Here is a 13,664-nt window from a genome sequence, read left to right on the forward strand (position 1 = left end):
CCCGCGCCCGCCATCCGGGCCTGTGGCGCGCCCGCCCAAAAGGCCTTCCTGGCGCCCGCGCTTCCCCCGCAACGGACGCCGCGCGGGCCTGGCCGCCTATTCTTGCTCCTTTGCATGCCGAGTGAGAGCCTCGACCAGCCTAGGCTTCCTCTGAATTGTCACTGCGGCGCCTCGCTCCAGATTCACTCCGACCTGAAGCTTCAGAGGCTGGGGGTAGCGGACTCCAAGATGGATGTTTGAACAGTTCATAGTGGTGCTGAAAACTCCTTCGCTGAACCGCAAAATCTCAGGCACAGCCTGTCGGCCATGGTATCGACTTCTGGGGGCTGTGTCTTCGAGTTTTAGTGGTTTTGAGCCTGGAGATTTTTCAGCTACAAGTTAGTAGATCTTAACGGATTCAGTTCGTCAGACATGGAAAGGGCGCTAGTATGAAGGCTTTCTTTTTGAATTACCCTTTTTGTATGTAGGGTGTGCACTTGTGAGTGCTTTTTAAGTGGTCATCCGACATAGTTGAATTTTGCTTTTTGCAGGTTGCCGGATTTTTTGTAAGTGAAACAGAAGAGTTGGAATCAGTTAAAGTTACTTAGATGTTAATTTTGGCTGTTGATACTGAATATCGTTGGAAGCACTGAAACATATAGTTGTTGAAATTGGTTGGCAAAGCTTGATTGTCATTTTGTTGGGCTTACTAGCCTCATAACATGTGCTAGTATTAGTTTTGTTGTGTATGGGACAGGCAAAGGAACAGACCAATGTGGTATGAGGGGTTTTTTTACCACAGTTTAGTTAGAAAAAGTTTTTTGGACTGAGTTGAGAATTTTCTGTTTCAGTGTGTAGAAGTCCTTACATGTGAATATAATTGTAATATTTTTCAGTTTTTTGTAAAGTAGATTTTAAGAGTTTGTGTGATTCTTTGAATAGTCATTGCAGGTAAAAAAAGTTTCATATTTGGTATGTTCTGTAGCAAATGATATATTTTACAAGTTAAGCTAATGTTAAACTGAAGTTAAGGCATGACATGATTTTTTCAGTGGCTCAGTTATAGGGGAATGTTCTGAATTTTATTGCATTGAAAGTCAGTTTTTAAATATATTGTGCTCTTCTAAATAAGTTAAAATGTGAACACATAAAATTATATTTGTGGGAGTTTTATGTTTTAAGTAAAATCAGTGGATTGATAAACTTTTTTGATGACCCATCCTTCCAGGCTCATAGTGCTGGAGCGGATTGTTTATCTTAGGAAACTTTTACATGAGTAGAAGTTAAAGCAAATTACATAGATTTTGAAGTAGAAAATTTCTTGAAGCTGAAATATGGCAAGTTACCAGCTCAGATGGAGGAAGGCGTGGGGGAGGGTAAGATTCGAAAGAGGAAGTTGTAAGTGAATAATATATAAATGCATGAACATTGGTGAGTTTCAGATCTGGGAATGAAATAATGTCTTCAACCACCTGAAGGCTTCAGACTTTTAGAGCATACATACCTTTATACCCAAACTCTGATCTAACTCCTCTAGGCTACCAGATCTTTGTTGACACACATTTCCTGCTAGATGAACGTGAACTAGAATTAGTAGGAGGAATTTTGTGGTTTTTTTTTGGATTTTTTTTTTTTTAAGTGTTCAAACCTGTTAACAAAATTTTTCATTTTGAATAAAATTGGTAGGGCTAGCTTAAGAATGTTGCTTTAACAAACAGGAAAATTCTTTTTCTAGGGCAAGAATGAATTTCACACATCTCTCTGTATCTCAAAATGAGTAAATTTAGGTGAGCTAGTGGGTGTATTTTTTTTCCATTGGAAAGTGTGATTATTTTCATTCAAATTACTGGGTTTCAGAGAGTTTAAATGTTTCAGTGATTGTACAGATTTATAGAGAAATGGCAGAGTACTGAAAAAACTTCTGTATACTCTTTGCTGAGTTTCCCATGGTAGATTTGGAAAAACTAGGACGTTAACATTGGTACAATTTTGATGTACCTATTGACTCTTATTTCACCACTTTTTTCCTATGATGCCTGTTTTCTGTTTGAGGAGCCAGTCTAATATGCCACATTGCATTGGTGTTTAAAATCAAGTGTTAATATATATGTAGAATCCACCTTTGTGCCAGTTTAGATTAAAAGAGTTTTGGTCAGCTGTCCTGGTCATTTGCTGTGATTATAATTTGTAATTTGTTTTAATAGGGGTTTATCTTGGATCCTGACCCAAGAGTGTTCAGTTATTACCCCAGTTATAATATTGAGCAAGTCTAATCACAAAGCAGTCTTACCTGTAAAGTGGCCTAGGGTGTGGACTTTGAAAAAAGGTTTCATAGTAAATAGTGTATTTATATTAAACAAGTAAAAGTTGTTAATTTGGATAATATATAGAGAAAATGCTTTTATGTAAATGTTAACCTGTCTAGTTTGCATTTGCATTCATTTCTGTATTATTTGCTTATTCCATTTGTATTTTAGTGTGAAAAAAATGTACAAATAAATATTAGGAAAGTCATTACCTTAAGTTTAGCATTCAGTTAATCTACTCTCTAAAAGTTAGTGAGCTGAAACAAGAAGAACTATTTTCTAAAAGATCATTTTTGCTTTTCTTAGGCTATATAACCCGTGTTGTCATGTTTTTTAACTAATTGACTGTTTTTATTTGAAATGTCTTTTAGTATTTCTTGAAAGTTGGAAATAACAACCCCTTGAGTGCTTCACACTGTTTGATGTTTTCGTTCTAGACTCTTTCTGGCTTTCAAAGAGCCATTGTGAGAACTGAGTAGTTAATAATCCTTTCTAGATGCTATATACTGTGTGACATAAGCTTTTTCTTTTTCATTTCTGCAAGTATTATCTGAAATGATAACTTTCTTTTCTTTCCTTCCTACTCCTGCCCTCTTTATTTTATGTCTGAAGACTGCCCTTATAATAAACTGCTATAAAACCCTCAAAACGCATTGCTTTCAGGTAGAATTAATTCAGAGCTGACCTTCTAGCAGGTTTTTGGAGTCTATAAGTTGCATGAAAGGAGATTGCTCATTTTATAGCAGCTGGTGGATTTGAACCTCCAGAGAAGGTAATACCTATGGGTTAGTGGTGCAGCTCTATACAGACATTACCAGTGCTCCCTCCCTAGTGGATTGCTGTAGTGTGTCTTTGTTTACATCATGCAGGGCTACTTGAGATTGTGTCTTGTTCATGGGTGTTGTTCATTTAGGTGATGTTCATTGCTGTTGAGTATGAAACAGCCTGGTAGCTGAACCTCTAGTGGGTTTGCAGAAACTGTCAATTGAATGGGAGGAGATTGCCCATTTTTCTCCTGCAGAGCAGCTGATGGATTCAGTCTGCTTTTGGGTTAACAGTTCAATTCCTTACCTACAAATAGTCCACCAAAACTGTATTTAGATAAAGACTTTAGAAGACTTTCATAAAGAGTTTGAGTGACAACTTTTTATATTTTTTTGGATCTGCCTGGTATAGGAGGAGACTGTCCCTGGTGGATTCGAACCACGTGCCTCTGCAATTGCAGTGCAGCTTCCTGCCACTAGGCCACCAGAGGTCCCCTCAGTGACAACTTTTTACAGTAATGCTTGGGTCTGTATTAGGCACTATTTTATTGTCAAGTAGATCTTAGAGTTACTTAGAAACCCTAACAGATCTTTTTATCTGTGAGTTTGTGCTGAGGCTTAAATAGAAGGTTATTTTGTAAAATTATGTTTCTGAGTTTGTTGCACAAAGCATTCTAGAAACAAAAAAAAAAACCCCTAATCCCATTTGTTGCCTGGCTCATGTATTTTAATATCTTTTTCTGTAATCTTACCAGTAACCAAGTATCAAAGTATTTTTTTTAACTGTTCAAAGATTTTTTCCAATATATTCCTCTACATTTTGGTGTATAGCATATGTAGTCTTTTTTTTTTTTTGGTTTTTTTAAGGAGCCCTCATGGCATAATAGTTAAAATGCTTATTTGCTAAATGAACTCATCAGCCACCCCAACCAGGCAAGAAAGGTGTGCAGTCTGCTTCCATAAAGATTTGCAGGTTTGGGAACCCAGTAGGACAGTTTTACTCTTGTATAGATAGTTAGCTTGCTGTGATTTAGAATGGACTCATTTGCAGTGAGTTTGGTTTTGGAATTGCATAGTGGTCTCCTAGTTCATAAAATTTTCTTTGGTTTTTTATGATCCTGCAAGGTATTATTTCCTCTCATTTTTACCATGTAGAAATTGAGACTTACCTTAAAATCACATACAGTTCTAGTGTAACAATACTCAGCTTTCCCCTTCATGGTTTTAGCTTAAATAGTGAAAGTCTTAACAGGTCTTTTATTCCGTTTTCTTCCCATTCCTTTTTAAAAAATACAGTGAAATTTTTAAAATTTTGAGTTTTAAGAATGAGAATTCTTCCTTGTCTGATTCTTTTTAAAAAATTTTATCTTGAATTATCTGTACCTTATCTTTCAAGCTCTCACTTCATGCATAGTTTACAGAATACTTTTTACCTTACGTCTATTTAAAAAAATAAAACTATAAAGTTTTCCTAGGTTTGGAGATTTTTCTTCAGTAAGTTTCATTGCTCGGGAAAATGGTACTATATTTTAACCTGTGGAAATGAACAACTTTTGGGGCACCATTTAATGTATCATTTGAGTAGTTTTACCTGCTTTCACGCACTCTTGACTAGAAAAATGTGTATTGGAGGTTGACAAATTAGGCATATATCACAAACTGCCTTTATTGATGCTGTTTTGAAACAAAAATTTGAGATGGCACAGATTTGACCTTTTTCTTGTGAAGAAAAAGTAACAGTGATTGTCATTTTGTTTATGAGATACTCTGTTCTTTATAGATTGGGTTTTTACCTCCTTTTTCCCCCTCCCTTTTAAAAATTCATTTGAATGAAGATTTACAGAGACTTTGGATTTCCAGTCATTCATTGTTGCACTTTCTCCCTGCCCACTCCCACCCCCCCAGTTTACACTTTTCTTTGAAAAGTAAAAGAAAAAGTCTTTCATTGTTACACAGTCCCTCCTCACAAGTCCACTCCACTGTGCAGCCTTCATTCTGGACTCCTGTCATGACAATACCTAATCATAGATCCCTTTAAACAGTTCTCTCTCTCATGTGTTTCAATGCATTCAATACATTATTTATCACCTCTTTCTGAGTCTTCCCTCAACCCCGATGTCAGTCCCATTTTACAACAGTGACACTGCAGTATTTGTCATTTTGTGACTGAGATATTTCACTCAGCATAATGTCCTCCAGGGTCACCCATTTTGTATACTATTTCATGAGTTCTTGTTGTTCAATGCAGCATAATATTCCATTGTGTGAATATACCAGAGCTTCTCTATCCTTTCGTTTGTTGATGGGCACTTAGGTTATTTCCAACTCTTTACTATTGTGAACAAAGCCACAGTAAGCATGGGTGTGCAGATACCTGCTTGTGTAGCAGTTATAGTTTCTTTAGGGTATATTCCCAGTAGTGGAATTGCTGGGTCAGATGGTATTTCTATTTGCAACTTTTGGAGAAAGTGCCTTACTGCCTTTCATAGTGGTTGCACCATTTTACATTTCCACCGACAGGGAATATGGGTTGCAGTTTCTCTGCAACCTCGCCAGCATTTGTTGTTTGCAGTCCTGTTAAATTTTGCTATTCTTACTAGGGGGAAATGATATCTCATAGTTGTTTTGATTTGCATTTCTTTTAGAACTAGGGCTTTTGGATATTTCTTAATGTGTTTGTTGGCCATCTGAATGTCTTCTTTGGTGAAGTGTCTGTTCATGTCCGGTGCCCATTTTTCAGTTGGGTTATTTACCTTTATCTTGTTGTGGTGTATTGATTGATTTCTTATAAGCTGAGGCAGGTCAAAAAAATTCTAGTTAAGTCTCAAAAAATTAACAACATTTGTTAAGATAAAGATTTATTTTTATATATACTTAAGTAAATATTTTAGCATAAAGTTTAGTGTATAAATTTAAGTCTATTTTAGCTGAAATCCTAGGAGACTAGTAAGAAATTTGAATCTTTATTATACTTTGGGAGAGATGACTTAAGGTTGTGATTTTTGTACCACAAAGAAGTTGTATATCACAGGCCTTTAAGATTTAGTGCCTTATTTTGCTTGTATTTAGAATATTATAGTTGTAATCAGGCCTCAACCTTTGTATTGGATCCTACATTTTCTTTGTTTTTAGCATTTTCTGTCTGTCTTTCAGTATCTCTTCCTGGGTCTTAGTTTATCTTTATTTATAAAACAGATCTGATTGCACCACTTGTCCGCAGGATAAAGTCCAACTCCTGAAACCATTTACAGGCCCTGATATAAATGTCTATTCTAATTCCGCATGACATCTAAGATTTTTGAGTCTCTTCTGGATCCCATTGAATCCCAAAGTTCATGTTATTCTTCGCACGTGCGCGTGTGTGTAAGTGATATTGTTAATGTGTCTGTCCATATTCTTGTTTCCTAACTTCCCATATTGAGATTTATTACTGTATACTCTAACATGTAACATATCTCCTTTGTGCAAATGGCTAAGATAATAACACTTGCACATTGTGTTAGTGTATAAATCAGCTTAGATCCTTAGCTCTTTGAAGATAAGTGTATCTCATGGGCTTATTCATACATAGGCCTTTTAAATATTTGTAGATAGGTTCCTATGTTTAAATTGAATCATTCATCCATTCATTCATATAAATCCTTAATGTGTCTAAAGGGTCTAAATGTAAATAAATTTCTTTGAGAAACTTAGAAAAATTATTTCTTTATGTATTAAATTCTGTGGAATGGTTTGTGAGAAGAACAATACTTAAACTTTTTTTTAGGCTGTGGTTATCTCCTCCCCCAGAGTTGCTTCCTCAAAAAATTGTTTTAAGGAGATTCATGTTTCATAGATCCTTTGAGGCCCATCCATGAATCCCTAGGTTGAGAACGTCTTAGCACTCGACAGTGTTGCACTCTGGTGGCATAGTCTGTAAGGAGTTGTGCTCCTAACTCAAAGGTGGCACCTCTGACAGTTTGAATCCATCACTGGCTCCCAAGGAGAAAGAGGGTCAGATATGAGTTGGTTCTGACACCATAGCGATGAGTAATTTTGAGTTGAATAATATGAAAAGTTACCGAAAGTCACAGGAAGGCCTAGTTGGAAGGTAGGTTAAGGATTGTTTTTATTATCACAGTACATTTTTCAAAGAAGATATTTGTCATTCCCTGTGTATTTACTGCTGTTTTAGCAGAAGACAAGTGTGATGGAGTGATTAAATATCTTGGTTCTGGAGTCAGATTTGATCTAATTTTAAATCTGATCCTGAGGCATTTTCTTATTGGTGAGATGAGGATGACAACATTTCAAGGATTGCTTTAAGGTGTAAATTTATAATTTCTATCACAGCAGGAGGGAGTGCTGATGGCTAATGCTAAGGAATTATGCTGTCAACTCAAAGGTACACAGTTTGAATCCACTAGGTGCTCTGTAGGAGAAAGATGGAAGGACAGTCTCCACCTATGTGATTTACAGCCCCTAAAAGCCCTCTGGAGGGTCAGCTATGAGTCAGTTCTGAGTAGATGGTATTCAACAACCATGGAAGGCGACATGTGTAAAGTTTGCATTTTAGAGTAGTGTTACTTGCCTTAGGAAAGAAGAACAAAGCTGCCTTAATTATACAAACATAGAGTTTTATTGCTTTTTTTCTTTCCTACCTTAATATTTTCTAGTCTGGCCTAATCTATAAAATATGGAGATGATACTTAAGATTCTAGCAGGTTACAGAATGTAAATGATTATGCCTGGGATTCTGCTGCTATTTTAAAGTAGAGTAGTAGATAAAGGCACAATCTATATCTGCAGTTTTCAGTCTCTAGAAAAAATCTTTCCTATAGAGCTGCTTTGCCATCTGGTCAGAGGGCAAAAACCTTTCCTCATTAAATATTTTATGATCTCATTTTTTCTAGCAGGGCTTGATAGCCTGCTAATGGAATAACCCTAGCCATGAGCTTAGAGTATATTAATATAAACTATAAAAGAGTAGCTTTAAAGATTTGATTTAAATTTTGTAGCAACAATACTAGAGAGCTCTGATGACCTTATGGTAAGAAGCTATGCTGCTGACCTGAAGGCATGCATTTTTAAATCCACCAGTTGCTCCATGGGAGAAAGATGGACAATCTGTTGTGCAATTTTCTGCCTCTGGAGAACGCACTGGAGAGCCAGCTATGGGTTGGTTCTGAGTTCATGGAATATAACAAGAATAACAAACAGCAACAAACAATACTGTTATTTTTCTAAGTTAGAAAATGTACTAATATTACTTCTTTTGTATGTAAACATAATGCACCTATTTTACCGATATTTAGAGTTTCATGCTTTTTGAACTCTGTGGTAGTTGAAGTATGTTTGGTTTGAGCTGTTTCTAGTCTTTTCTAGTCTCTCCCCACCCCTCAATTATATAGATATACATCTGTGTTATTGTTTGGTGCAGTCGAATCAGAGTTGACTCACAGCTGATCCTCCAGTGTGTTTTCATAGACTGTAAATGACATGAGAGGAGATTGCCCATAAGAACAGCTGGTGGATTCAGATCATATAGCTCCTTACCCATGGGCTGTTAGAGCTCTCTCAATGTGAGCTGTCTATAATCTTTTCTCCTTCCCCAACTATAGAGGTCGGTGTCTATAAGATTATAGATCAAAAATTAGGAGACTACACTTGAAACAAAGAATATCTTGATTGATATTTTGGTAGGTCATATATAGCTGTTTCTGTTTTATTGTATATTTAAAATAATTTTCATTTTCAGGTAGTAGAATTTATATCACTTTTGAGAATTCTTTTTTTTGAGGCTTGATTAAGTATACAATTAATATCATGTAACATTTTTTATTTTCTTCATCCAGACAGGTGATTTGGCTTCTGCACAGTTAGGAGGAGCGCCAAATCGATGGGAGGTTTTGTCAGCTACGCCTACAACTATAAAAGATGAAGCTGGTAATCTAGTACAGATTCCAAGTGCTACTACTTCAAGTGGGCAGTATGTTCTTCCTATTCAGAATTTGCAGAATCAACAAATATTTTCTGTTGCACCAGGATCAGAGACATCAAATGGTACAGTGTCCAGTGTTCAATATCAAGTAATACCACAGATTCAGTCAACAGATGGTCAGCAGGTTCAGATTGGTTTCACAGGCTCTTCAGATAACGGGGCTATAAATCAAGAAAGTGGTCAAATTCAGATCATTCCTGGCTCTAATCAAACTTTACTTGCCTCTGGAACACCTCCTAGTAATATCCAGGATCTTATACCACAGACTGGTCAAGTCCAAGTTCAGGGAGTTGCACTTGGTGGTTCATCTTTTCCTGGCCAAACTCAAGTAGTTGCTAATGTGCCTCTTGGTCTGCCAGGAAATATTACCTTTGTACCAATCAATAGTGTCGATCTAGATTCTTTGGGACTCTCTGGCAGTTCTCAGACAATGACTGCAGGCATTAATGCCGATGGACACTTGATAAATACAGGACAAGCTATGGATAGTTCCGACAATTCAGAAAGGACTGGTGAGCGAGTTTCTCCGGATATTAATGAAACTAATACTGATACAGATTTATTTGTGCCAACATCATCATCTTCACAATTGCCCGTGACTATAGATAGTACAGGTATATTACAACAAAACACAAATAGCTTGACCGCTTCTAGTGGGCAAGTACATTCTTCAGATCTTCAGGGAAATTATATCCAGTCGCCTGTTTCTGAAGAGACACAGGCTCAGAATATTCAGGTTTCTACAGCACAGCCTATTGTACAACATCTACAACTTCAAGAGTCTCAGCAGCCAACCAGTCAAGCTCAAATTGTGCAAGGTATTACACCACAGACAATCCATGGTGTGCAAGCCAGTGGTCAGAATATATCACAACAAGCTTTGCAAAATCTTCAGTTGCAGCTGAATCCAGGAACCTTTTTAATTCAGGCACAGACAGTGACCCCTTCTGGACAAATAACTTGGCAAACTTTTCAAGTACAAGGGGTCCAGAACTTGCAGAATTTGCAAATACAGAATACTGCTGCCCAACAGATAACTTTGACGCCTGTTCAGACTCTCACTCTTGGTCAAGTTGCAGCAGGTGGAGCTTTGACTTCAACTCCAGTTAGTCTAAGCACTGGTCAGTTGCCAAATCTACAGACAGTTACAGTAAATTCTATAGATTCTACTGGTATACAGCTACACCCAGGAGAGAATGCTGACAGTCCTGCAGGTATGTTTATTTTGACATAGTATTTGTTAGAAAAGTAAATTGTGTCTTTTATTTTACAGATAAATGTAATGATTTGTTAACGGGAACTTTTTGCTTTTGATGTTTATCAGTTGTCTTTAAAAATGATACATTTCCCAGTGTTTGTGTAAAAGTTGACATCAAAGTATCTTCCAAGTTGTTCTCTAGTAAATGTTTGTAATTTTTTGAGCACTGACTTCTATATTGTATGTTAGTTTTCATTTTCTCCTGTGTCACTTTTGTATTTGTTTTCTGATACTATTATAAAGTTAGCAAAATTTTATTTGGCAGATAAATTGCCTTGGTTGGTTTCAGTTTGATGTCGGTTAAACGGTTAAACGTTTTATGAATTGATTGGTTGGAGAATCAGGTTGACATAGTGAAAGCATAATTTGAATTCAGGACTACTTATATACTTTGTTGAGGGATATCTGCTTGTGTGTCCATACGTTGTTACCCTAAAGTTTACTGGTTCAAATCCACCAGTTGGTCTGAGGGAGAAATACGAGTAAGCTGATTCCCATGCAGTTAGTTTATATAGCCTCTGAAAACCTGCTGGAGAGTCAGTTTTAAGCCGATTCTAACCTGATGGCATTGGGTTTGAGTTTGGGTTTGTTTACTGCTTTAGGGAGCTCTGGTGGTGGTGTTTGTGGAGAGTTGGACTTTTAGCCCAAAGATAGTGCACCTCTGTCCCTTTGAAATTACTGTTGACTCCTCATAACAAAGTTGGACAGTATCCTCTTGTGTGACTTAACAGCTTCCTTAAAAATCACTGGAGCATCAGCTGTTAGTTCTAATGACAATGAGGTATTTTTGTTTTTTAGATTTAAGGAGCCCTGGTTAATGTAGTGGGTAACAGGTTGGGCTGCTAATGGAATGATCAACACTTTGAGTTCAACCTAGTCATTCTGGGACAAAGATGGACAATCTATAGCTTTGGAAACCCGATGGTTACTTGACAGTCCTGAGGGGTTTTTTGTTGGTGTGGTGTTTTGTGTTTTTTTTTTAAGCCGGGAGAGAGAGAGAGAGAGAGTGTGTGTGTGTATATACTGTTTGGCTACTAGCTAGCTATATGTTTTTTTCCAGCCAAGCCATTTTTGTTCTTTTGTGACCTCAGTTTCCCTACCATGAAACTAGGAACTATATTTAGGGTCATTTCCAGACCTAAAATTTTTGACAGTATATATATAGTATTATGTCTTAATATGATAGCCTTGTTTCTATTGATAATATGAGTAGAAATTTCAGAAGTCCATTCTCTGAATGTTGTGCAATAATTACTAGCTTTAAAAAAATATCATTGCAACCTTAAAAATGTTACTTTTTGAGAAACCTTTTATAGACTTTTCTGTGCATCACATCCTTAACTTTGTTACTTTAATTTTTCTAGTTTGTATTTGGGTTTTGATGGAGTTTAGTATTTCAACTTCATACTGAGTCAGTGATTGTAAATTCTTAACTATAATAACATGAACTTAGCTTATGTAACACTGTTCACTCTTCAAATATTTTCATTTTGGGGGGTGGAAGTTGATAATGTTTAAATAATTGGAATTGCCCTAGAGTCTCAGATTAGTTTTAGATAACCTGTAATTGTATTTGAGTCTTCTGAAGCTGTGCCTTAGTGCAATAGTACTCAAAATAAAGCCTTTAGGTCCCTTGATAACAGAAGTATTTTTATGATAACTTCTTGTTGTTAGGTACCATTGATTTGGAACTGACTTCGAGTTGACCCTCCATTGGGTTTTTAGAGATGGTAAATCACATGGGTAATTTACCTTTCTTTTTCTCCCATATGGCAGCTGGTGGATTCAAATCACGTGCCTTCACATTGATAGTGTAGTTTCTTGTCTTTTGCATGAATCAAGGCATTGAAACCAAAGTTGTGATATTCTTCATGACCATGTATTTAGTTTTGAAAATTCCAGTTTCACTGAAAAATATCCTTGATGAATCCCTAAAATTAATTACTAGTATTGGCCCTTGATTGCTCTGTGTGTGTGTGTGTGTGTGTGTGTATATATATATAATTTTTTTAAGATCTTGTTGAAGTAGAATTCATATACCCTGGCATTCATTCTTTAAAGTATATGAAAATTCAGTAATATTTATTTAGTGTAGTCACAATATTCTGTCACTATCAAATTTAATTGTAGAACATTTTCATAACCCCAGAAAGAAACTTTGTACTTGGTAGAGTACAACAACATAGAGAGAGCTCTGTTGGCCTAGTGGACAGATATTGATGCTATGAAGACAAAGGTGGGTGATTTTAATCTGCGGCCCTCAGGCCTGGTTTTGATTGTTTTTGGTCAAATATTCTTCTGAGCAGTTAGCACTGGTCTGTCTATTTGCTGTACAGAGGTAACTGTGGTTGCTCTGATTCTAAATACTGTGACTCTGTCAAATGCTATAATGGTTACCCATGGTGGACAGTGTTTGGTGGAGCTTCCGATTAAAACAAGCTTGGAAGCAGGAGTGGCATCCACTTCCAAAACATCTTGCTTCCGGAAAGTCTGTGAACTTGGAGAAAAGATGAAAGTTTTACAGGTGTTCAGGTCTTTTGTTCATAGGGTCACTATGAGTTGTCTACACTCGATGGCACTTAACAACAACTTAGTAAAGGTAATTTACCCATTTTCCTTCCTGTTGTCCTCTCTAAATTAGTAATCTGCTGTTGATCCTCTCTGGATTTGTCATTTTAAGATATTTTCTGTAAGTGGAACCATACAGTATGTGACTTCTGGTGCCTAGCTTTTTTTTTACCATAATGTTTTTTATACAGGCTTATCTGTATTGTAGCATGTATTAGTATTCTTTATAAAGATATTTCAGTAAGTCTTCTAACACAGATAATGGCAGATTCTTCCATTTGCTTGTCAATATTCCTCCCTCTCTTCCCTAATCAATGCTGATTGTTTTTACATGTTGCTGTATAAGTTGGCCTAGTGTGCTTACAAAAAATGGGATGGAGAGGATGGCTTGGCAAGTACAATAGAAGCCATGCATTAGTTGTTATATGATTAAAATATGGAGTATGCCACATTTTATCCAGTTAGCAGTTAATAATAATTTGGATTTTTTTTTTGACAGTTATAAATGCTGCTGCTGTGAACCTTTGTGTACAGTGTTTTGAGTAGCCATGTTTTATTTTTTTCTTGATTATACCTAGGAGTAGGAATTGCTGGGTCATAGGGTAACTTTTTGGGGAATTGTGAAACCATTTTCCAAACTGACTATTGGCATTTTATATTCCTACCAGCAGTTTTTGTTGTTGTGTACTGTCTAGTCAGAATGACCCATCACTGACCCTCTAGTGGGATGAGATTGTCCACCTTTCTCTTAGGAACAGTTTTTAGGGCTACTTTTTAATCTATCTCCATCAAACATGTTATTGTCCATT

At 36.5% G+C, this 13,664-nt stretch overlaps 1 protein-coding gene across 1 annotated transcript in view; it reads left to right on the top strand.

The window, feature by feature from the left end:
• The window catches only part of SP3 (Sp3 transcription factor), a gene marked incomplete at its 3' end in the record, with an annotated part of 63,445 nt that overhangs the window by 854 nt on the left and 48,927 nt on the right, over positions 1–13,664 (top strand). The window contains exon 2 of the mRNA XM_006878966.1: positions 8,884–10,243. Coding sequence (XP_006879028.1) covers positions 8,884–10,243 — 1,360 coding nt within the window. The remainder of the gene's footprint in view (positions 1–8,883; positions 10,244–13,664) is intronic.

This window comes from Elephantulus edwardii, unplaced genomic scaffold (assembly GCF_000299155.1).
Source record: "Elephantulus edwardii isolate Elephantulus edwardi_28Jun2011 unplaced genomic scaffold, EleEdw1.0 scaffold00001, whole genome shotgun sequence".
In the NCBI taxonomy this organism is placed as follows: domain Eukaryota; kingdom Metazoa; phylum Chordata; class Mammalia; order Macroscelidea; family Macroscelididae; genus Elephantulus; species Elephantulus edwardii.